The 26,926-nt window shown below is 38.8% G+C and overlaps 1 protein-coding gene across 1 annotated transcript in view; it reads right to left on the bottom strand.

Annotated features, from left to right (window-relative positions):
- Nucleotides 1–15,618: 15,618 nt before the first annotated feature.
- The window catches only part of SYNPO2 (synaptopodin 2), a 170,667-nt gene continuing 159,359 nt past the window's right edge, over nucleotides 15,619–26,926 (bottom strand). Inside the window, exon 5 of the mRNA XM_012531348.3 lies at nucleotides 15,619–16,860. Within this exon, the coding sequence (XP_012386802.1) occupies nucleotides 16,321–16,860 (540 nt within the window). The 3' untranslated portion in view covers nucleotides 15,619–16,320. The remainder of the gene's footprint in view (nucleotides 16,861–26,926) is intronic.

Here is a 26,926-nt window from a genome sequence, read left to right as displayed (position 1 = left end):
GCTGCTCTTCGTTGTGGTGTGCGGGCTTCTCATTGCGGTGGCCTCTCTTGTTGTGGAGCACGGGCTCTAGGTGCATGGGCTTCAGTAGTTGTGGTGCGTGGGCTCAGTAGTTGTGGCTCGTGGGCTCTAGAGCGCAGGCTAAGTAGTTGTGGCACATGGGCTTAGTTGCTCCGCGGCATGTGGGATCTTCCCCGACCGGGGCTCGAACCCGTGTCCCCTACATTGGCAGACAGACTCTTAACCACTGCGCCACCAGGGAAGCCCGGCAGGCAGACTCTTAACCACTGCGCTACCAGGGAAGCCCCAGAGCAGAAGTACTTTAAATTGTTATTTTGCTTTAAAAGATGAAAGAGAATGATCTCTGATAAACTCATAGAGATTAAAGGAATATGACACACCAACTTTATAAATGAGTGACCAGACCCAGAGTGATAAGGAACGCTGCCAAAATCACACCGTCAGTAAGGGCCAGGACGGTGTTAGAATAGGCAAACCAAGCATGTATCAGGGAGGGGAGAGAGAGAGAGAGATCAACTCTAACCAGCTCGTTCAAAATGTAAAACTCACAAAATCTAGAAAAACAGTAGTCCTAATTTCAGTGTACAGGTAAGTTATGTGTCATTAAAAATATTAAAGTGTTATTTGAATTACATAATGGGAGCCGTGGTGGACCCATAGTCTTTTCTGTGCTGGGACCTAGAAAGATCTAAGTCCTACCCAAGCCAGAACCAGGAAGTGGACTCAGACGCCTTTGCAGAAAAAGGCTTTAGTCTCCTAGGCCTTCCCTGATTTCCAAGGATTCAAGCAGTAACTAATAAGGGAAGTGAAAGAATGCAGAAACAAGGAAAAGCAGACAAACAATAATAGTTCAGTGATAAAACACAATCCTGGCCCTTACTGATGGTGTAAACTTGGAAGAGTCCCTTACCACTCTGGGTCTAGTTGCTCATTTATAAAGTTGGTATGTCATTTTCCTTTAATCCCTAGTTCCTCCTCAAGGGATACCCGTAACAATCCAACACGTATCTTTAAGTTGTTCTGCAGGAACTAAGACCCCCCCACCCAGGTGGAGGATGATGACTTCATGCTGAGCACAAGCTTGTAGACCCCAGACTGGTCAGACCCAGGTTGATGATTGAGATTCCTGAAACACCACCCTGTTACCTCACCACCAACCAATCAGAAGAAAGTCATGCACTCTGCAACCTTCACCCCAAATGTTGCCTTTAAAAACTCATCCCTGAAAGCCATCGAGAAGTTTGGGTCTTCTGAGTATGAGCTGCTTGTTCTCCTTGCTTGGCCCTCGCAATAAACCTTTCTCTGCTCCAAACTTGAATGTTTCGGTTTGTTTGGCCTCCCTGTGCGACAGGCACACAAACTTAGGTTCGCCAACACTCTTTCTCCCTTTTGTCACATGGAGCTATTGTGTCAAGGGCCTGGCTTGATTCTGAAGGAGATGCTGAAGGAGGGGTGAAGTAGGGAGAAGGAATGTGGATGACGGATTCCCAGCCCATTATTCCTTTTGCTCATTATTCCTTGAGGCCACAAATGACACAAGGAAGAACTGGACTCATTAGTCATGTTCTTTGTCTTTGTCATATGTCCTTCTTCCCTTTTTCTCCTGCTTCGAACCTCCCTCTTCCCCTCACTTCTTCACCACAGCAAACATGTTTTAATCTGAAATTTTAGTCAGGTCACAGGATCGGTGTGAACCTGATGACACTGAGTGAGCCAGCGTGATGCATTTTCTGTTCGTAGCTCAGAACCTCGGTATTCTGCTGTTCCTGAAGTATTTGTCACCTTTCTTTTCCTTCACTGTTTTCTAGTTCACTCCTCTTTTAGGGCATGTGGGTGGTAGGAAAGGAGGGAGACAGTAGGAGACTCTGGGTCGGAGGCCCCACCCTCCTGCTCTACTCCAGGGGAGGACTGGGGGGTGGCGCTGAGCCACTCCCACTCAGCGCTCCGTCTGTGGGCACAGGAGGAGGCCTGTGCCACGCCCGCAAACCCTCCCAAATCGCTGCTGACTTTTCTTTAGGCTTTATTTACAAAAATTTGTGACTACAGATAATCATCTAAGTCTTGGAACCAGAGGTGGGTGCAGGTTTTGTGGAGCCTCAAATATGTCCAAATTTGGGGCCCACTTTAAGAAAATAAAGACCTAAAGTTAAAAATATAAAATTAGCACAGAACTTTAGAAGGGGCCTCTATAAATCAAGTCCCTTAAACTACACGAAACCAGCTTAAACTATATTAACTTCAGGCTAAATCCTGGGAGGGCTTTTGACTTTTAGACTGAAGACTTTTATTTTGTGACTGTAAATAAGTTATGAGGGCAAAGATTGTTTCATATGCCTTTTCCACTTCTCCAACATTTAGCCACAGCACCTACTACTGCTGGATGATAAGTACTGGTCCATGAATTGTGTTGTTGTGGATGAAGCTATCTGATAGGCAGGCATCGTGCTAGACTGATGGGATCACTATAATGAATTGCTCTGGAAACATTTGGCCCTAGAAGTGGTGGGGACATAAGGGAGGAAAAGGTCAGTTCTATTTGGGGCAGAGACAGAGTAATCAAAAAAAACTTCAGAGACAAGTTGATCCGTGAGTTGAGACTCGAAAGATGGGTCGAGGTGTGGGGATAGTGTTGAAAGGCGTTTAAAGCAGAGAGAGAAGTATGAGCCGAAGCTTGCTGTCTGAAACCACATAAGGAGTTCATGGAATTGTAAGTAGTTTGGTGTGGGAGGAGCGTGAAGCACTAGAAGAAGAGGGGTTATTAGCAAAAGGTAAGGCTGAAAGGCAGGAAAAGATGAAATACCAGAGGGCTTCACAGGAGTTGGGACTTTAGTCTGTGAACCATGGGGAGCTGTTGATGGCTTTGATGCCAGGGAAGAACACGATGTGCATTTTTGCAATATTATTCTGGCACTTGTATGAAGAACAGACTGGGGATGCAGCAGCAAGACACTTAAGACCCCACTGCAGTAAAAGGCCGGGAAGGGCTGATCGAATGCTGTGACAATGGTGGTGGTAGGGCAGGCGAATAACCAGAGATGCTAAGGAGGGAGCTCACAGTGTTTGGTGACTGATGTGTTGAGTAAGGGCTGGGGTGAGGAGAAAACTAGGGCAATGATTTCAGTCCTGGCTTAGGTAGTTGGGTGGATGGTGGTGGAACCAGGGCATGTAGGAAAAGGAGCAGGCTATGGGGGAAGTGAAGTCTCTTCTGAATCGATGCTGTTTGAGAATCACTCAAGCAGTAAAGTCTAGTGTGATTCAGGGCTGAAGCTGAAGGGATCATTGAGTCAAGCTTGGATATGGATTATCTGTCATCAGGATGAGGTGGTTGTAATTGGGTTACTCAGGGAGAGCCTTCGGAAAGAGGAGGGCAGGGGCAGGGTTGGAGCACTCATGTTAAGAACAGGTAAAGGCATTTCCACATTTGCTCCGTTGGAAGTTTTGGAAACCTACTAGCTGCTACCTGTGTCAAATGGCACAAATGCTCCTGTAGCAGGTCCAAAGTACTCTGTCAGCTCCTTCTCTTCCCTGGCTAAGAAATATTGAGCTGTGTCCTGATTAAATCCTACCTACTGTCCCCCATGTAGGGTTGGGTCCCCCAGCCGTGTGTACTACATTCAGCACATATCACAGTTTAATTGGTGGTTTCATTTTTTTTTTGTCTCTGTCTCTAGTCGGGAGCTCCATGAAGGCAGGGAATCGTAGATCCCATGCTTACTCCAATGCCTGGCTCATTATAGGTGGTCAATAAATAGTTTCTGAAGTGGTAACTGTGGATGGAAATGGGTGCCTGCAGGTGATTGCCACTGGATAAGAGAGCTAAATGGGGATCCAGTTAATTCCTCTGGGAGAAGTCCTTGCTGAGCAGTAATCTCTACTTGGTGCCTAGTACATAATGTGATTTCTATAATGGCATTCATAAGAAAAGTTCTTTATTTTAGCAACAGATTTGTCATTTATTAAAAAATCAGTGTATAATAAATCTTATCATGTAATGTGTGGAGAGCTGTGCTCCTGTTGGTTTTATTTAGAAATAAGTAAGATTTAATTACATTCCTGGCACCAGGTCATTACTTTTTCTTTATACAGAGATTAAAAGGCCAGTCTCTGGAATCAGAATGCCTGGATTTGCATCCTGAATCTGCCACTTACAAATGTGAGGCCTTGGGGAGGTAACTTGACCATTCTATACCTTACTTTCCGTATCTGTAAAATGGAGGTCACAGGTCACGATAGTAACTTATTTATAGAGTGATTGTCTGGGGAATTATATAACTTAATATGTAAACAAAGGCTGACATGGTAAGCACCCAATGATCATTAGCCATTCTTACTGTTATCTGGAGGTTTGTTTACTTTAAGAGCAGTTTTCCATGGTAAAGTTTAAAATGTCCACTCTTAATATCAGTTCAGTATGTACAAACATAGAACTTTTTATTTTCCCTCCTAAATTTATTTCTCACTTTAAGTCTTCCTCATCTCAGTAAAATTATGCCATCCAACCAATGATTCAAACCATAAAATCTAAAAATAAACTGCAGTGCCTCCCTTTCCTTTTCTGCCCACGTCTAATACATTTCCAAGACCTGTTGAGTCTATCTTCCAAATATAACTAAAATCTGTATGTGTTTCTTCCATCTCCAGTGACTCCGCTTTAACCATTGTTTGCCTGGACTTCTGCAAGAACTTCCCAATTGGTCTTCCTATGGTTACCCTTGCCCTGCTTCAATTCATTTCCCTCATTTTTAAATGCACAGGTTAAATGTGCATTTAAATGCCAGTTCCACTGGCTAGGAACCCTTCCATAGCTCCCATGGTTTTTAGGAGGAAATCCAAATTCCTCATTATAGCCTACAAAGCATGCAAAGCATTCATGAGCTGTGGCTGCCCTTACCATCTTACCTCTCCAACCATTTTCACCAATGTGGCTAGAGCCACATAAGCCTCTTTCTTTCCTTGATCATAGTGATCATTTTCTTCCCTACTGCCTTGCAGTCCTCTCTGCCTGAAATGCTCTGCCCCAACTCTTTACCAGGCTAGACATCTTATCCTTGAGATCTTCATTAGAATACTAAGTGCTTGGAGAAGGCTTTTCTGACCCCTCTTTCTAAGATGGCCTTCCTCAGTTATTTGCTCTCTTATCTGCTATCTGTTACTTCCCTGGTATTATTTGCTTGTTATTTTCTGTTATCTGCATTTCTTGGTAGAAATAGCTCCATGAGGGCAGGGACATTATCTGCCTTTTTACCACTGTGACCCCTGTGCCTAGCAGAGTACCTGGCACAAAGAAATATAATGAATATTTACTGGAAGAACTAGAAGACTGAATGAAAGCTATTGTGGCAAAAATTGACTTGGAAATCAAGAAACCATAGTACTCTCAGTGTATTCATTCATTCATTCAAGCATGTATTGAAGACCTACTATGAGTCATCCATGTGATTTATTAGGTGTTAGAATAAAAGATAAGCAAGTCATTGTCTCTAATATTGAGTATAACTGAAATATTATAGAAATGCAGAGGAAGGAGTTTGGAGAACGAAATAATTTAATGAGTGATATTTTAGCTGCTTCTTGAAGGATGAACAAGTTCACAGGCTAGGAAAGGAGAAGGCATTTTAGACAGAGGGAAGAGTATACTCAAACACATAAGGGAAGGAACCCAAACAGCAGGATTGTGGAAATGGATTATTGACCAGCTGGAGCAGTGGTGGGAGCCAGAGCAGGAGGAAGGATAGATTGGTGCTTGATAAGGCAGAGCTGGGCCTTCAGGAAAAAGGAAGAGAAAACCATTATGAAGAGTTTAAGGAATTCAACATTAACAGGTCTGAGTTAATTATAATAGAATTATATATAAATATAATTATAATAGAAAATAATGGAACTGGGGATGGAGAGACACAGTATGATGCTATTTTAATAGTTCAGGTAACAGATGATGAGGACCTAGACTTGCAGAGTAGCACTAGGAGTAGAGAAAAGTGGTTCTGCACTCCACTGGGCATTTTGTCCTAGCTAGGTCTCAATTTTCTTTCTGCAAAATGAGAGTTTTGACTAGATAATCGCTATGATACTTTTCAGCATCATGATCCCATACATGCCTTAGAATTTTTCTTTTGTTGTAAATTTATCTATCTAGTTTCCTAAACATGGAGAGGCCATGCCGTCTACATCTTTTTATCATGTATATATAGGTAAGTGCAAATAGAATGGGCTGTGAAACAGAAATGGCCAAGTTCAAATCCTTGATCTACCACTTTCTGTTAGTATGACCCTGTCAGTTATTTATGCATTCTATGCCTCAGTTTTTTCATCTGTAAATGGGGATATTAACAGTATCAAACGTAAAAAGTTAGAAAGATTAAAGGAGACAATAGAGTTAAAATGTTTAATACAGGATTTGGTACATTTCCAGTATCTATAGTGACTATCATCATCATCACTCTTTCTACTTAGCGGAGTGCTTATCACCTAAAAAATACTTACTGTATTCTTTTTTTTTTTTTTTTACTTACTGTATTCTTGATGAGTGATTTCATGAATGCAGTGAAAGAGAATAATCATTCAAGTAAATTATGTCAAATAAATCTCTATTAATTGTTTTCTGGATTATTGAATAAGATTGTTGTTAATTCTGTGAAAGTAGATAAGCAACAGCTAAGTCTCCAGTGCAAATCTGCACCTTGCCATGTTTAAGAAGGTTCATTTAGATTGACATATGTGATGAAATCAGAGCAGATCAGAAGAATATGTGGCAGAATTGCCTAGATTTTGTGACACTTCTCCGATTTTTTTCTGTTTTTGAAAATCCATAATAATTAAACTCTTGTGACTTTGTCATAATTTTTCACATATCATCCTGTTGAAAGATTTTCACATCATTCTTGAACTTGAACTGTTTATTTATGTGGGTATAATAGACTGGCAATTTCCAGACTTCAGAGCTGCTTTAGTTAGAATGAGTTATTATTGTAGTCAACTCTGACTTTTTCTGCTTTACTCTTTTAGAAGCACAAATATTATACATCTTCCACTACTTCCACTCCTTCTCCTTCATTTTGTGTTTCTCCACTTTGGGAGGATTTTAGGATGGAGATAATGATAGAGTGCACCATAAAACTATCCCCTCGATTGCCAATGACATCATCTCTTGTCTGTAGAACAGGAAGGGAGGAGGGATGTTAACATGGGCCGTGTCTGGAACAACATAACATTGGTTCAGGTCTATACACATCAAGCGCCTTAAGAGCTTAAAATGGAATTGGTATTACAGCAACATTCATGTTTGAAAATGGCATTGTACCAAAGGTAGGATAATACTGTCGTCTTAAATTTAGCAGATATTGGGTTAGAAAAGCTCTGCAATCAATTCTTTGAAGAAGGAACACAACATTGAAAGGAAAGAACCTGGTACTCATTTTGGCTTTCAAAATCCCTCCTGTGTTTCATTATATGGTGTCTAGGTCCCCTTCTCATTTTAATAGTCCATGAGTTTTGGAAACTTACCAAAGATATTCCTATTTTAGTTCTTAATCTATTAAAATAATTTCAGTATCAAAGCGTTTTTGTGGCATATTTAATTTTAAATGCTTTGAAATCAAGACTATTTAGCAAAGGAGAAAATCTTAGATTATGCTGCAGGAAAAGAAGACGGCACATTACTTAATCTGCCAAATGCAAAAGAAAAAAAAAAGATTTATTCCTGTCAACTGGAAAATAAATGTTCCAAAGATTGTAACCACATCTGTAACATATATTGATGGCTTGGAGGAAGGCTGGGTCACCCTAGTGCTCACTCAGCCATTACCGTCTTCCCAGAAATTAGAGAAGTGGGGCTACTGGGGGTCACTCTTTCAGCACAATTCCCTGTTCTCTGTTCTGTTGAAAGAGTTTTAAAGAGCAGGCCAGCTGGCAGCCATGCTGTGTGTTTGGGACAGGGGTGGTGAGATGAGGAGGGTGAGGTGGGAGGAGGAGGCACTGTGGCAGAGAAGGGAGTGGGCAGTAATGGGGGAGGGAAGGGATGTTTAGGGGGTACCCTAGTGTTGACTGATTTAGTACAAAGTGTTCAAGGAGGCAAACCGTGCTTCCTTTTCACAGAAAAGACTTGACAGCTCTCCATGTCCTTCTTTCCTTGGACTCTCCTCTCTCAAATGTATCTTCCCCACTGCTGCCAAAATGAACTTCCTACCAAGAGGACTAGGTCAGGCCAGTTCCTGTTTAACATTCTTTAATGGCTCTCCATGGTTGCCTGACAGCAGGAATAGGCAAACTATGGCCAACAGCCCAAATTTGGCCTAATGCCTTATTTATTTATTTATTTATTTATGGCTGCATCGGATCTTAGTTGCAGCGCGTGGGATCTTCGTTGCTGCATGTGGGATCTTTTCGTTGCGGTGCGCGGGCTGGAAGCAACCCTTTGCTGACTTAAGTGGTTGGAAAAAAATTTTTTAATAATATTTGATGACTTGTGAAAATTATGTGAAATTTCAATTAGAGTCTCCATAAATAATATTTTATTACGCCAGGCTCATTCATTTTCATATTAGCTGTAGCCACTTTTGTAGAGTTGAGTCAAAGCCATATGCTTCTCTTAGCCGAAAGTACTTAGTATCTGGCCTTTTACAAAAAGAAAAAGTTTATCCTTCCCTGTGGGATAAAATCCACTGCTTTCTGACTCTCCCTTTATTATCCAGCAATAACACAGAACTGCCTGGAATTTATTAGCTGTGCCCTCTGTCTGGAATGGGCTCTTTCTTTGCTGTACTCACCTCTACCAATAGAGGTGAGTACAGTCACTCAATCTTTAAGACTCAACTCTGCCATGAATTCTTCTAAAAGGCTTCTCTGAGGACCTTTTCACCCTGCATACAGCAATCCTCCCACCCTTAAGGCTGGGGGTTTTTTTGTTTTGCTTTTTGCTCTTCTCTTAATCTCTGTGTACAATCCTATCAGTATTCTTGTCTCCTTACATTGTACCTTCTATTAGTACTATCAGCTCCCTGGGGACAGAGGCCACATTTTATTCACTAATACATCCCTGGCATGAAGCATTGTATTTAGCCCTGAGTAGGTAAATGATAAAGGGTTGCTGACTGATAAGTGAATGCATCCATCTCCCCGTGACAGTAGTTCCTGGAGCTGCCAACAAAAGGGCTTTATGTGCCCTGGTTAAAAGTGATACATTCTAGCGGAATTACTAAATGTCCACCAATTGTGACATTCCATTCTCCTTCCTCAGGTTCTCTTCTTAAAATCTGCAGAGTCTATAGCCATAGACTATGGTGAGCCCATTTATATTAGCTTTCCACTTAGAGAAAGGATTTGAATTTGCTCTTCCTTTAAACCCAATTCTGGGTACATTCACTGTACCAAGAAAAAAAGTCTAGGGCAGAACAGAAATATCATTCAGTGTTTTTAAACCTGCTCAGGCTGATAAAATTTAATGTTTCCTTTTGTCACAGAAATTAAAAATCAGGATGAGCATTACTTGCTGACCTTATCATTCTGCTGTATTCACCAAAGTCACAATTTTCTTAGATTAAAATCAAATCTTGCTATTGGTAACTTCAAATAATAATAACTTGGGAAAAATTCAAAGTTGGTTAATTTAATGCCTGAAGGGAGATCTCTTAAAGTGAGTGCAATGCATGTTTTATGGAAATATTTGTGCCATAAATATCAGTGTCTTCATGGTAGTAAAATCATTTGTTTTATACTTATGGCTAAAATTCACCCCCCTTTCTTTTTTATTCATCTTGGAATGGCCCTCTTTTAATGTGCTTTGTTAATTTTATAGCAGGGTAATGGTGAAATAAAAACGTGTTACAAATCATTTTGCAACTTCCTCAAGTAAAATATCTATAGAATTTGTTCATACCTCTGATTTTTTTCTACCTGATAGCACTTTAGTCCTTGAACAGTTAATTCTTATTTCTTTCTCAGTGCCTTCTTTTTTATGCAAAATTAGAAATCCAGATACTTTGCTTATTAAAACATCTTGTGGAAGTTGAATCTCTCTTGGAAACACTATAAGATTTTCAAACACCACTACTGCAGAACACTGCAGGACATGAAACCTCTGCCCTCTTTTTGGTTATTTTCTTTATCAAATTCATGCTGGACCTAGGGCTTGGCTTAGCTGAGCATTGAACTTTGGCTGTTTCATCACAAAATCAGGGTTCTTATTCCTCTTCTTAGCCCCCTAGTAAGTATCAGCTTCAATAAATTAAAGGCATTTTGTATTGCTGATAATCAGAGCTGTAGTTACTGTAGATAGAAACCGGAGAAGATATCATTCGAATTTAAGGACAAAATTTAACTGGCATAAAGTTCCAAATAAAACCAAGTTATGAAAAAATAGGTAAAACCCCTCCTTATTTATTTATTTATTTTAAAATTATTATTCTTCTCTGTCCTATTTACTTACTGGTCTGGCAGAAGGCTATGGTATGAATGACATGTAGAATAACAGGAAAAACTACCAACTTCTTGAAATGAGGCTAGTCCTGACTGGGTCAGGGATTGGCCCTGGGTCCTAAAAAGCTGATGTGGACTCCTGTCATAGATTTCTCTGCTGCTTAAAAAATGGTTGCTCCATCCAAGTGGGAGTAGGGGCAGTACAAACAGTGTATCTTCCCTAGTTTAAGGATGGCACTTTACTTTCCAGCGTGTGCACTATACCTGCAGAATACATCTATAGCTCAGTTGTCTAAATGGATAATTTTTTCTAGAAGAGGTGATGCTGACGAAAGGCTAAGCAGGATCCTCTGAATGTTCGTAGTAATGTAGACAGGGTTCTTCAAGGTCAGTTTGGGCTTACATAAAATTGTGCCTTTGCCTACATATACCCCATTATAATTTATTTGGTAATTTAGGGCAAACCTCACATTTATTCAAATCATCATGGTGAGGCAGTCCTGCTCTACAAAGCCTTTTCAGACCCTCAAGTAATAAGCATAAATCTCAAAATCCTGAAGAGGTGGTGAAGCTTTTTCCTCTTGGCTGGAGGTGGGAATGGAGGACAGTTTATTAAGAAGAGTGACAGAGGGACTTCCCTGGTGGCACAGTGGTTGGGAGTCCGCCTGCCAATGCAGGGGACACGGGTTCGAGCCCTGGTCTAGGAAGATCCCACATGCCGCGGGGCAACTAAGCCCGTGTGCCACAACTACTGAGACTACGTGCCTAGAGCCTGTGCTCCGGAACAAGAGAAGCCACCGCAGTGAGAGGCCCACACACCACAGTGAAGAGTGGCCCCTGCTCACCACAACTAGAGAAAGCCTGCACATAGCAATGAAGACCCAACGCAGCCAAAAATAAATATAAATAAATACATTAAAAAAAAAAAAGAAGAGTGACAGAAAAGTCAAGGACAAATAAGGTACAATGTAGCGACTCTTCACTACAACTTTAGAGAGGAAAAAAATATCAGAGCAAGATACACTGGTGGCATTTCCTCTTTAAGTGGTTTTCATAAAATTACTTGATTTTTATAGGGGGGATTGCCAGACTCTTTCTAGAAATATAAACTGTCACATTTTATAATGCTGTGAATAATGAAATGTCCCTTTGTGAAAAATACTGCTCCATTAAATTTGAGAAGTCACAGATCCTGTTATTTTCCAAAACCACTGAGGAAAAGTACTTTGCACTAAATACTTCTGGTATTATGTGGACTAGGGAAACACTGGCTAGTCCTGAAGCGTCTCTGTTGCTGTCTTCCTGGTGACTAGCCAGGGAATTGGACTCTCCTTGCCTCAGGCTGCCCGCTGGCTCCACGTGGAGATAACATAACTTATCTTTTGGCATGTTTTGAGATTTATAGTTTACTGAGTGCTAGGAATTCCTAAGAGAAAAGGGGCTTTTTCTATGGCATTAGCATCTTCAGTCATGTGAACAAAAAAAGAAGAGAGTGTCACTCATCATCTAGTTATACAAAGGGTTAAGTCGGAATCTACTGCAGTTGGCCCACCGACAGAACAGTGCACCCTGAGGAAAATACAGCATGGAAAAAATGTATGAGGCATTCTGTGCTTTGGATAAACAGGCCCCTAGGTAGTTAAGAAGCACATCTCAGGAAGAATTTCAGTGAGCCCAGTTTCTTGCAGAAAAGCACAAAAATCATTAATTTGAGATATCTGTTCTATGTGATTAGCAATAATCTTTTACTAAGATGTTTGCTTGACTACCAGTATTTCCTAGCAAAAAAATTCATAGGTATACTGGCTCCTACCCTGCCTCTTCAGAGCAGTTTCTCAGAGCTACTGAGAGACTGTCTTCCTGGCTGTAGTCCTCAGTAAGACCCCAAATAAAACTTAAACTCACAACTCTATGTTGTGTGTTTTTCTTTAAGTTGACAGACAGTATAGTGCTACTATCTCTTAAGTTATTTAAATCTTTAAAATGGTCCTCATTTTTAAAGAATGTTTCAAGTGCTGGCCCTTTAAAAAATACGTTTTATCAGAATGCCAAAAACAGCCATTTTATTCATAATTTTAAAAAAAAAGAAGTATCAAAAAGCTGTGCTGCATAATATCACTGACCAGGGAGCTCACATTCCAGCTGATGGTTTTAATAGTATGTAGGAAAATCCAAAGTCATTTTTTAAAAGCTTTACTTAAATATGCTTTATTATAATGAAACCTTCAGTTTAATCGAGGTGAGGGATCAGAAGCCCTGGAATGACAAACATGGTAGATTCTCTGAGTCCAGGGTGGTTTTAGAAATCCAATCAACACATTATCAAGTCATATTACCACTGGCCATGCTTGTGCTTAGGACTGATTTTCAATACTATGAAAGAAAGAATTAATAGAGAATAATATTAAATTAATAAAGAATAATATTCTAATATTAAAATATGGATCCAAAACCTCTTAACTTGCATGTGAAATTGATCATATTTTGAGGTAAATTTTTTTTTAAGTTTTTAAATGTTATAGCTAAAATGTTACCAACCAACATGAAATTCTTTTGATGTGTCTGGAAGCTGATACAGTAGAAACTAAAATTTAAAAATATGTAGTAGATAAGGTTAAATCTTTGGAGTGAAGACTATTTCAAAACAATTTTTTATAAGGAAAAATAAAAAGGCTGTTTAAGTTGATTTTCAAGTTAATATTTATTACTAATACAATTTTGATTTTCAGTATGCATCTTTCAAATACAGTCTATTGGGATTAACAAAGGTGGAAATGTTAAGCTAATAAGCAGGAGAACATAGTCTATTTTAGAAGAAAAGGTGTGGACAGTGTAGATACTTCTACTTTAAAAGGAAATCAAATGTGAAAATCTACTTTCTCTTAAAAACAAACATTTCTACAGTTCCTATCTAATTATAATAACTGAACCTATTTGATGTATTTTTTTATCCAAAGTTTCAATTGATTAATATATATATGTATATGCTTGAGCCCTAACTGTGTAGCCCTTTCCAGTGTGGGTGATGGGGCCAAAACATGAGACATATTCAGAGATAAATGGACTAGAATTGTGCAGTTATAAAACTTAAAATACAGCACAGTATTTAAATCATCTTAATAACAGACACTTCACACACATGCAATGATATATTTAAACTCAAGATGGAAAGGAGGTGCCAAATTAGTGTACTTTTAGAGAATGCTTTTTAATCCATGGTAGAACAGAACTCTGTACCTATGTGACTGCTACTAGTAGAAAAATGTCTTACAACACATGTGGTATATATTTACAAAGCAACAGCTCTTCTCTAAAAAGACTGTTATTTGGAATATAAGACAAACTGTTTTTATTTTTGTGAGAACAGTAGTTATCTAGGTATTCTCAAAAGGAATCAGATATCAGCATGGCAACCTTAGCTCAAACACTAGCTTGAGTGTAAGCAATCTAACTTTACTCCTTTTTGAGTAAACTGGAGATAAATACCCATACATTTTGTGATGATTTGACAATGGCACTTCTGCTTTTCAGAATTATGTCTGCAAAGTATGACTTCTTGAAACATTGACTTCTAATAAAAATATGAGACAGTCATTTCCTTGTGAATGAAAAATGCATAACTTTCCTGCCATGTACTGTCATTTTCATGATGTCTAGAATAAATTCAAATAGCTTAATACCATGATTATTTTGATCTAGTGCATGCAAAGAGGGAGATGGCTGTTTTACAATAATATTTAAGTTTAAAATGTCTGCTTCTCTCTATTTTGAGTCTAGTGAAAGTTTTAGTGAATAATATAATGTATATCAACTTCTGGAATTGAAGTATCTAAAATCTAAGGAGTAAAGGAAATAACTTCTAGCATCATAAAAGAAAGCAACAAAATAGGATATGATCCTGTCACACAAAATCTTTTCTGCTAAATTCTGCATGTCTTAAAACATTGACATGTAGAATAACTGAATCACTATAAGAATTTTTATGTGGGGATTCCTGAAAATTCCTGACAGATTAATCAATATACCAGACATTATTTTTTTAAGATTCCATAGGAATTCTTTAGGAATCAATAATTACATCTTATAATTTGAGAGAATTAATGCTGTATCAATTTAAGATAATTTAACACTATAAATTTAGAAAGTACTCTTCTTAATAACTGAACAAATTAGTATCTGGGTGACTCCATTACCAATAGAATTTACTGTGATTTCTTCAACTTTTTATTTCTTTGTTTCCAACATAAGGGATTACTTGTATCCTGGCAATTTTAAAAAATTTTATCCTGTGAAAGAGACCATCATAGTGATAAATTCAAGAGTCAAAAAAAGTAAAACAAAACAAAATAATCATATTTAGAAACCTAAGAAAGTTTTGAACACTCAAGATGTTTTCATTTTAAAATGTTCTCAATTCTTGTTTATGATGTAAAATACTTTGAATTTCCTTGTATTTAATACTTTGTGGGTATGGCAGTGAGGAGCAGGTGTTTGACTGATTGTCTCATGGTCATGCTAACAAGGCATGGGTCATGGAATTGTCCAAGCAACTGTTTAACTTCCTTTGAACATCCTAATGATGTCTTTCTAAAGAAGCACCACTTGTTGCATAGGCTTCTGTGGCATGCTTTCCATAACTAAATAAATGGTCATGACCTACGTTTGCATAATAACAGACACATCCTCTACCACTTCCTTAAATCCACTAATAGCTTTTTTTCTTCACATCAACCCTCACTCCACATAACACATAGCACAAAACCTGCCGCCCAACAATTCCTCTTGGACCTTTAATGATACATGTAGTGACAACAGGGACCTCATCCACTCCTAAACTTAATCTGATATTTATATGATGAGCAATAAAAATGCATACTGCATCAAGGGTCATTCTACAAATGAGAGAAACTCAGAATATCAGAGCTGTTAAGGATATAAGAGATTAAATAATCTGATATTCTCATTTGACAAATGAGAACGCCTGAACCCAGAATCTATTCCTGTCTCAGGCTATTGGCTTTAAGTAGATTAAAAATAAATCCTGTAGGGCTTCCCTGGTGGCGCAGTGGTTGAGAGTCCGCCTGCCGATGCGGGGAACGCGGATTCGTGCCCCGGTCCGGGAGGATCCCACATGCCGCGGAGCGGCCGGGCCCGTGAGCCGTGGCCGCTGAGAGGCCTGCGTACCGCAAAAAAAAAAAAAAAAAAAAAGTAAATCCTGTACCTAAATCTTTCTATTCCCCACATATTACGCCATTTATCTCAAAAATCCATCTGAAATGTATAATTGTCTTACTCTCAAATATTTATTTCTTTCTGAGAACATCTATATTTCAATTCCAAAAACCAAATTTTATCAGATTTTAAAATATATTTCAGAGAAATGCTTAAAATACCACCAAGGAAATCCTTTTTATGTAATTATTATTCATTGTCATATCCCCATTGAAAAATTCTCCAATGTTATATATTCTTGCTGTTACTGCTAATGACAATTAGCATACCATATTTCATTAATTCCATCCTAGACTAAGGCACATACAAGAAAATACTTAAATTTCATTTTAATTGAGAGAGTTTAGTTGCCTAGACTACTCCATATTAATGAAAAGAATGGAATTAAGATTATGAATTACGTATAAGTGCCATCAGCACAGAAAATGAATTTTTCTTCAAAGAAATTCTCTATGCATCTGCAGAGAAGGAAGTGATTCACACTCACATGTGCATATACACACACACACACACACACACACACACAAACTCAGATAAATGACCTATGAGAACAAGCCAAGATCAAAAGTGAATCTAAATCTGTTGGAAAAGTCAAAACCACTGCAAAGAAACATTAAAAAAAAATTATAAGTGGCACATGATCAGTTCTTCTAACTTTCATGTTTGGCGTCTCCATCCCCTAGGGTGTGGGTTATAGTTGCAATTGGTTACTGAAACACAGTAATCAGACCTGGTCTCCATGGACATTATTTCAGAATCATTTCTGGAAGGCTGCCTATAATATGCATATGGTACCTGTGAATCATGTTGGGAGTTGGTGGGCATACTATTATTGGGTAGGAATGCAACATTATACTCTTGCCTTCCAAATGAGCCCATATTGGCCTTCTGGGTTTGAGGGACATAGGACAGTCTTTCATTCCAATCCTCAGACGGCCCTGGAAGCACCTTCCTCCGAGCTGCTGAGACCACATTTGCCATAATGGATTCCTGAATGTTTCTGGGTCTGAAGGCATCATCCAGTAAACCAAAAGAAGACTTGGCTGCTGCTTCCCCAGGAGTTAGTCTCTTGTTTGCTTCCTCTAGCCCATCAGTTGGTTTGCTAGAGTAGCTATAAGCAGGCTGGTATACCCAAGGAGATGTTGTAGAGATGGTGGGTGGGACTGGTCTTCCAGGAAGAGAAAGAGAGCGTCCACTCTGCTAGAAATAATGAAAATGTTAATATATCTCATTCATGTTGGTTTATGCTGATTGACTGTTATTCCAATGTATTCTCCACACCATTACTAAGCACTATAAAAATCAAATCACCACAATGCTTAGTCCTAAAGCCAAGATAGGCTGCCTCTACCCGGTGTATTATTAATGCTGGTCTGGGACTTGGCCCTCATTTAGGACCTCCTCCTTGCTCTCCTTTTCTGAACCCATAGCTCCAATTGCTACCATCTTTCTTAGTTATAACCACCATGGCAGGTGCCCTGTCATCACTGGGAGCCACCCTTACTTCTGTCTGCACTCTTCATATTCATATCTATATCCACAGCCCACCCTCATTCTAATCCTGTTTTCCTGATACCAAATAAACTTAACATACTGATAACTCTGGAAACAGACCATGAGCTACTGGGCTTTGTACTTTTCCCAAGTGACTTTTAATATGTTATATTGATCCACTGATTACAGCAAAAACAAAGAAAAACTACTCAGATGTATTCAGTGTTACTGGTCTGATGGAGTAGATCGCCTTTCTCCAGCCAGATTCTTTTTATACAATAGTGAAAATCACATCAATCTTTATTTTCTGAGTGTGGTGTATTGCCCATGTCTTGAAGGAAACATTTCAGCCACGTGTTTCATTTGTGCTTTGGTTCCTTTTATGTGTATTACATTCCTTATTTCCTTGAGAGTGTGTGTCCCTGAAATATTCCCTTGTATATGCTAAATGTTCAGTTTGTCTAATATGCAGAAATATAAATTACTGAAAGCTCTTTTATTCTCTCTTTTTACCCATTCTGTATTTCCAGGGACCTTGAAGTCTGGTTATATACATTATATTCTCACACATTCCCATTCGCATGAGACCCTTAGACAAACTCTTGGCAAAAAGTATCAAAGGCACACTTAAGAGAAATGAGTCAACTTGGAAGTATCATAACATTGTGTTTCTTGAACAAAAAGCATTGCCATGCTTAAAAATGTGTTCAGATACTATAAATGGTTTCAACAGCTTTTCTTTCTTAATCAAGTTCTTAAATTTAAAATGAATAGCAACACCTGGATTTGGACAAAATGTCTCAGATTAAAATGTTTAGGTATTTCTGTTGTTGTTATTCCATTAGGCACACAAAGAAGGTGGGTGGTTCAATCTTGGTTTGCATATAAAGAATAAGGGAGTCAATATAATGAATCTTGATTCTCTCTTTTCAGTCATTAAAACTTTAGTAATAATGGGGAAATTTCCTGGCAGTCCATTGGTTAGGACTCAGCACTTTCACTGCGTGGGGCCCGGGTCCGATCCCTGGTGGGGGAACTAAGATCCCTCAAGGGATGCAGCCAAAAGAAAAAAAAAAACTTTAGTAATAATGGTTGACTTTTAGCAAAAACTTGTTTTCATTAATCTCCTTCTCTTAATCTAAATCCAGTAAGTCAGTATTTAAGGACTTGGTTTCTATTCCACATTGTTAGTGCATTGTTTTCATTCATTTATTCATTTAACAAAAATTTTATTGAATACCTAATGTTTCTAGGCACTTTCCCATGAGCAAAAGATACAAAGATGCTTCAGATAAAGTCCCTCTCCTCAGGAAGCATACAATCCAGTACAGTTTTTAGCTCTGCAATTGTGAGTTAGTCAATCAGAAGTCAATTTAGAGAAGAGACTCTTTACCTATCTTGACAGGACCAATAGCCAGTTTTGTACACTGTGAGAAGTATTAACATTCAGCATGATAAAGAGGAATTAGCTCTTCTCTCCCACAGTATGTGTCTATGTCTCCCTTTTGTCCTTATCTCTGGAAGAAAGAGAACAACATTGGTCTATAGAGTCCCTGGGACGCTTTTCACATTCCAATGATATCTGTTTTCCATCAGATACAGCACCTGCTTTAGTCTGGTCTTTAAAACAATAGAGACGTAAAGGATGGCAACAAAAAGACTCAGGTCTCCATAGAAATATAGGAGAGGCTCCTGAATATACATACAGGTAACTAACATCACTGGCTAATAACTGGAAAAATAAATAATTATCAGTATATTTGGAAGTATTAAGTACAATGTGAAGGCATACACCTCAGTGATAGGGCATGAAAAACACTGGATGAAAGAGAGAACTTTATTTTCTGGTCTTTGTTCTACCCACTTAGTTGGGAAATCTTCAGAAGAATGGAATCTTAACAGAAATGTAAAAGTTCAAAACACTGTTGAATGATACTCTAAAAACAAAGACATCAGGGATTGTTTTTCAGCTAAGGCAAAAAACATTAATCAGTTGAATGTGGGGAGAAAGAGTAAAACTTTGAAGTATAATGTTGAAAGAGTAAGTCATAGTTTTCTGAAGAGAAATTTAAAATAGCATTGAAGCTTTTAAGAAAAGTCTCATGTAGAATAGACATACGCCAAATATAGCAGCAGAGCAGGTCGTAAAGGAAGAGTGCAATGACCTCAATGAACAAAATGACAATTGCTCTTCTATATACTCCTCAGACTGCCAAATGTGACTTCATACTCCTTTAAATGCTAACAATAGAATAAAATTACAAATTGTCTTAGGTTAGAGATGCAACTGTGGTATAAATAAATAGTTCTTTAGGTACATTTTTGTTTCTGTTCGTGCCAAAAGTATTTCAGGCCTCTAGTCTCTGCCTGCACCCAAACCCCTAATTCTAACGTATTTCCCCAAAGCAATTTTCACATTTTGTTCTTTGGTGCTATTTCCTTCTGTCAATCTCTGTCCCAAGGCTCATGCTGTTCTCTGCTTGGCTGGCTAAATGAAGCCATGTGATCTATCCTGAGCCAGAAATGACCAAAGGGACCTGAAAATAACAGAAGTGTTTCTTCTGTTTTGGAGTTTAGATGTCTGATGGTAGAATCCTAGCCACACATGGGTTAGATTCTGTGTTGGAGTTTCTATCTTGGGTTGTATTATTATCAAAAGAATTTAGTTTTGATATGAGAGCACTTAACTGTAACCAGTATGTTAAATTGGTTATTTTTTTGTGTATTATTATGTATGATGTGTCATCAAAATGCTTATTTCTTTTTGTCTCCTAATACTATTTAAGTTTTTTTAATGAAAGAAATTTTTTCACTGCTGCTTATGAAACTTAGCAGGTCCTGGGACATTCTGCTTCCTTTTCGGACTAGTCCTATCATTACCTTAAGTTACCCAAACCACTTGATTTCAACATAGAATATTCCAGCCACTGGAATAACAAACTCCAATCTCCTCTTAGAGTTAAATCTCCTCTCCTTCCCCAACTGCGGCCCATTTCAGGAGGATCACCTTCCTTCAGGGAAGGCACTGTGGTTGGCTTCTTCATGCTTTCTTCCACTTCCTCTCCTAGCTTGCGAACCCTGACTTCCAGCCCCCTGGGGTTAGAATGACAGGATAGAGAAAGAAAGAGCAGAAAGAAATTTTTACTTGATTTGGTAACATCATATTCTGGCTTTTCACTCTTAGAGCCAGGGAGGCCCAGAGAAGAAAACTTTCAAGGGATATTTGAAGATTCTTATTCCTATCAGATAGCTCATCTGTAGTCCTCGGTTCATGCCAATTCATCTCAGTTCTAGGGGTTAACTTGTAACTCAATCTGCACCCCCTAGAAAGCTGTCTACCTACCGTTGTAGCTACTAGGGTCTGTTTGCACCCTTGGAGAGGCCCCAAGACGACCCCATCCAGCTCTTCCTTACTCCTGGACTGCTCTGGTCCATGGGGAATGCTCACATCATTTGCCTTTGGGAGTGCAGCAGCAGATTTCCTGGTTCTTTGCCAAAACAGTTTTTTACACCATCTCTCACCCTGTAGATATCCTGGGAGGGAGTCAGACTGACTGCAGCCCACCCACTCTGACCTCCCATCCATCTGCATGCTGACATCTTGGATCAAGTTCCCTAAGAAGCCACTTTGAAACTCTTTTCTCACAAGGCTGGAGGTGAGAGGGTAGGGCCCCCCAACTCCACCTACTCCAAACACACACTTGATCTGCAGCATTCCAGAATTCCTCCTCACAAAATCCTCTCTCCTTACCAGACTCTGACCCCCTTTAATAACCTGGACCTAAGGAGTTCAAGAATTGTGGAAGTGGTTTGCTATTCTGTGAACACACTGGGACACTCATGTCTGCTATTTTCTTTGTAAAGTCTATGTTTTAATCTGGAATCTCACTTCAGTGTGCAGCATCTCTTATATTTGAGGGCCTTGGGGGAAATTTCCACTTTAATATTCTGTTATATAACATTATCATTTTCAGTAGAGCATATAGTTCTTTCTCTTATTTTTCTTTTTAAAATGAAATATAGGTAAAAAATAGAATGAAATGTGTTCTTTTCTACTAATTAATTTCAAGAAATTTATCTAATAACTTCAAATAGTCTTAAAAGTTGAAACCTTATACCACACCCAGGCCTTGCCCTAGAGAAGGTGCCTCACTCACTTCCAGGGCATCTCAGGCAGTGCTTAAGCTCTAATCGTTGAGAACATCTTCCATATATTGAACCAAACTTTGCCTCCCATAACTTTACCCCATTGATCCTGATAACATAAAGTACATCTACTTATACTCCTCTCCAGCCATTCCTTCACATATTCCAGGCTGCTTCCGCTCTGTCGGAGCACCTTCACCACCTCATACTCTTCTTCACTTTTCCAACGAAGGGAAAATAACATCTATGGTGTTCACTCCCTCAGGTTTTCTGCATCCTTTTTCCGCCAGTTTGTTAGATAAAACTAATGCAGATATAATGTCTTGATCTCCTTAAGTAGATGTACTTCCAGAAACACAATCACCAGAAGCAAACCCATGAAGATATCATTCAAACTGACTGAGGGGCCATGTCATCTGGCAGGTGGCATAGTTAATATTGCACGTAGAACAAGTCTCTGTGTATTTAGACCAGTGTGCCATTTAAGTGTTGAATCCATGAGAGTACATGTCACTCTTTAGCTCATCCAATAAAATGCATGCATTAAAGGCTGCAAATATTCACACTGAACTCACGAATCACCTAGTGTTATGTATTCCCATCAGAAGGATAAACACAAAGGAAGCATTTTCCTGCTTCTGCCTTCAGCAATAGCCAACACTAGTAGATCACTTACTGTGTGCCCAGTGGCGGGTGCTAATTGCTTTGCGTGGAATATTTCATATATTCCTCATAACAACCCCATGAAGTAGGCACTTTTAAGATCCCTATTTTCCAGATGAGGACAGTGACACTTAAAGAGGGTAAGTAACTTCCGCAAGGGTAGAAAGCTAAAAAGTGCTAGAGTGGGGGGAGTTGAACTCAGGCAGTCTCATATCAGGGTTCTTAATCAAATACATATGACACTGTACTTGGAATGCAATTGTTTTGAAAAAATATCTTTTCAAAAAAAGATTTGAATCCAAGCAAACTAAATGGAATGAGATGTTAGAAATTTTGGAAAGGGTCATTGAAATCTTAATTTTGGATTAATTGATACTGGCATCTTGCCATTTGTCACAAGCACAGGTAGGCACCAGTGAGTAGGGAATACATCACATGAGATGTACTCCCTCTCTCTGAAGATGAGACACCGGGCACCCTGCATTCAGGTCAGCTGAAAAGTTCAGAGGAGCGGGGGGCCTTTCTCCGCTTGACATGAACTATCTTTTATGTCAATTAGATGTTGACTTATCCACATAGCTTGTTAATGAAGCAGCTTAGTGAGCTTCCTTGTTAAACTGTCCAGTAACCAATTTAGCTGCCAGGAAACACTTGACATTTAAAATAAGGAAAGGTCATCTGAGGTTTACCTAGGACAAAGAAGTGAATTCTAAAGCAATGCAAATAGCCCTAGAAGCCAAAGAAGTTGAATGTGATATACGTTTTGAAGTTCAAACTGTTTCATACCATAAACCTTATAAGCTAAAAAATTCTCTTGGCTGAAATCCTGCTTACACATACACAGTAGAGAATCTCCAGCTGACAAATGTTATTTCAACTCCTTCGACTCCTTTCTCTCTAAACACACATGATCAGTAAATATTCATCACAAACATATACTTTATCATAAGCAGATTCTAATAAAAGCCAACAGGAATAAATGGCATTTCTTTTGACTTATAAATCACTGATTAGAACTTCTACAAAGCAGAGGTCCATGAAAGGGCACATGAATAGAAGAAAGCACCAGGCATCTGCCAGTTTTCCATTTGCTCAGGTTAAAATATTTGGAGTGATTGTTGACTCCTCCCCATCTCTTACACTCCACACCTGAACTGTCAGCTTTAAAATACATCCAGCATCTGACTATTTCTTACCATCTCCATTGGTACCATCCTGGGCTAACCCACCATACTCTTTTGCCTGGATTATTGCTATAGTCTCCTAATTAGTTTCCCCAGTTCACCCTTGCTCCTTTAGTCTAGCCTCAATACGGCAGCCATATTGAGAATCCTGTTGAAACCTAAGTCAGATTATGTCACTTAGTCCTCTGTTTAAAACTCTGTCATCGCTTCTCATTTCACAACAGGAAACAAAGTTCTTCCACTGACCCACAAGGCCCTACAAAATCTGCTGGTTTCACCCCTCCTTATACCTCTGATTTCATCTCCTCCTGTTCTCTCCCTACCACTTTCCTCCAGCTACGCTGGCCTCTTTGCTATCCTTTGAACAGATCAGGTACCCTCATGCCTCAGGACCTTTATACTCGCTGATCCTCTGCCTGGAACACAGTACTCCAGATATTAGGGTGATCCTACTTCATTTCCTTCAGGCCTTACTCAGCTATCTTATGATCACTATTTGGCTATTCTCAATCTCTCCCTCTCTTCCCCCCAACCCCAAGATTCCCTATCCCCCTTCCCTGCTTTATTTCTCCCCTTAGGCTTATGCCTATCTAACATAATAAATGTTTATTTAATTATTTCGTTTATCTGCTTCTCCCCACTAGAATTTAGCTCCATCTAAAGTAGGGGTTAAAAAAATAAATAAATAAATAAAAATAAAGTAGGGGTTATTCCAATCCAACAATGGGCAGAAGACCTAAATAGGCACTTCTCCAAAGAAGACATACAGATGGCCAAGAAGCACATGAAAAGCTGCTCAACATCACTAATTATTAGAGAAATGCAAATCAAAACTACAATGAGGTATCACCTCACACCAGTTAGAATGGGCATCATCAGGAAATCTACAAACAACAAATGCTGGAGAGGGTGTGGAGAAAAGGGAGCCCTCTTGCACTGTTGGTGGGAATGTCAATTGATACAGCCACTATGGAGAACAGTATGGAGGTTCCTCAAAAAACTAAAAATAGAATTACCATATGACCCAGCAATCCCACTACTGGGCATATACCCAGAGAAAACCATAATTCTAAAAGACACATGCACCCCAATGTTCATTGCAGCACTATTTACAATAGCCAGGTCATGGAAGCAACCTAAATGCCCATCGACAGACGAATGGATAAAGAAGATGTGGTACATATATACAATGGAATATTACTCAGCCATATAAAGGAACAAAATTGGGTCATTTGTAGAGATGTGGATGAATCTAGAGACTCATACAGAGTGAAGTAAGTCAGAAAGAGAAAAACAAATATCGTATATTAACGCATATATGTGGAACCAAGAAAAATGGTACAGATGAACCAGTTTGCAGGGCAGAAATTGAGACAGATGTAGAGAACAAACATATGGACACCAAGGATGAATTGGGAGATTGGGATTGACCTGTATACACTGATGTTTATAAAATTGATGACTAATAAGAACCTGCTGTATAAAAAAATAAATAAAATTAAATTAAAAAAAATAAATTAGGGGTTATTGTTTTATTCATTAAGACATCCCTTGAACTAGAATGGTGCCTGCCAAGTAGATGTTTAGTAAGTATTTGTGAAATGAATGAATAATAATTTCTTTATCAGACTGCCATAATCAGGAAATTCAGTTATCTTCACCAAACTTTTTGGTCCTGTCCCAAGATGTAGCCCTTCTCACATGTCATTTACATGTGATGAGGAACTCACACAAATAGACCCATCCCACCACCCCGAATACATGCACACCAATATGCACATCAAGACATGTTTGGCAAGACAGATAGGATTAATCAATGTTTATGAAAAATCAGATTTTCTAAACAGGTAAAAGATTGTAACATGCTTCAAATAAATGATTTGCATTTAGGTCAGTGGAAGTGTAAGGGTTTTAAACTGCTTTGATTCCCCAAATGAGAAAAGTCTTAGAAAAATGATTCATGAATCCTAAAGACAGCCCAAAATCTACTTGTAAGATTTAAAAATAAAGACCAAAGAAGAAAAAGATAATGGAAATTGGGATAGGTTAGAGTTGGAGAAGAGAAAGCTGAAAGCTAATTTACCACTTATCGTGGGATTGCAAGCAGGTGTAGGAAATGGCAGTTTCTACTTATCTGATCTCTTGGGGCAATTCCAGCTCTGAAGAGTTTTCGATTACAATTTTCCTGACAATGGAAGCAGGTCAACATTGGAAGGAAGTTCTCCATAGGGATATAGAATTCCATTACCTAGAGATCTTTAAGTATAGGACAAATGCTCCCTTGATGTAATTTGGATACAATTAAGTAGTCAGGGAGATAGTAGAATTTTAAGGTCATTTTTGTTCTAGTCTCTTAATAAGACAGTCTCTATCACATATTCCCTGCCTTCTCAAGTGAACCTTAAATCTTCCTGGTGGAAGAAGTGGAGTTTTGGGAAATTCTGTTGTAGCTGTCTCTTATCTAAAAAATGGAAGTGTCCATTTTTTTAAACCGAAATCAGCAATATTATTCTGCTTACCAAGAATAGTGCAGATAACCAGGACTAATAAATTGTACTATTGAATAGAAAAGTAGCCAAGTAACCATACATTGCTTAAATAGTTCCATGAATGCAATAAACATACTTAGACATCAAAATAAGAGATAATGTCTTGTAGCTAGAGCTTCTCATCTTGGCTTTGCCATTAACCTTTTATCTTAATTCATCTTAGATTAACTATCAGATTAAATTTTTGGCTCTAAAACAATAAACTTTAAAAAATTTTTATTTTAGGTTTGAAGGCAGTCCCTTTGTGAGAGAGGCTAAGAGTTATAACTGACAATAGAAGCCAGCATGTTATATTGGAAAGAATGTGAATTTGGACATCACACTGACCTGGGAGTCCTGCCTTTGCCTCTTTTTACCCATATGATTCAACCTCTCCCAGCCTTACTTTCCTTGGTTGTAAAACGGTAAGAATGCTGGCTACTGTTTCAAGATTATGGGTAGAGTAGAGATTGTGTTTATAAATCAAATGCCACGTAGCACAACAGATTATTCTTGTTATTGTGAGAAGAGTCTGTGAGGCCTTAAAAGGTGTCAGAGACCTGGCAGAACCTTTTGTTCAAGAGGCAACTGCATAGGCAGGCTCCTGCCCTAGGATAAAAATAGGAGGGAGCTGCCTTTGAAGTGGCATTAGCACCGCACGCCTCAGATATTGCTGTGCCAGCCACTGACTCCCTCCCACCAGAACGCCGGCAGCAGGGCTGGCCAGAAACATCGCCACTGACCTCATCTCTCTGCTAGCTCTGGGTGGGCCAAAGTATAGACTTCTGGATCTTTTTTAACCTTCTGTTATAGAAGAATAAAAATAACCACATTAATTTAAGGTCATGAAGACTGATGTTAGGCAGGAATCTACACTTATACTTCTGTGGTCCCTTTCATCTTAGAAGCAATGATAACAATAACTAAAGTGTACAGAATTTTTACTATGTACTAGTCACAGTTTTAAGCATTTTGTCTATTAACTCATTTAATCCCCCCAACAATCCCCAATTTCTGCAAATATATAATCCCCAATTTCTGCAAATAAGGAAACTGAGGCATAGAAATTAGGTGATTTACCTGAAGTTACACAGCTCATTTTTGTAAAGGGAAATTGAAGAATTAAGGCCATAGATAATAAAATTTTATCTGAGTAATGTGTTTTAAGGCATTATATATGTTAGTGGAAAAGAATTACTACAGCAGCAATTTTTACCCTCTCATTTTCCTCTATCCTCAGAAAAGAAG

The sequence above is a fragment of the Orcinus orca genome, chromosome 4 (genome assembly GCF_937001465.1).
Source record: "Orcinus orca chromosome 4, mOrcOrc1.1, whole genome shotgun sequence".
Taxonomy (NCBI): Eukaryota; Metazoa; Chordata; class Mammalia; order Artiodactyla; family Delphinidae; genus Orcinus; species Orcinus orca.
This window is presented reverse-complemented; position numbering and strand designations above follow the sequence as displayed.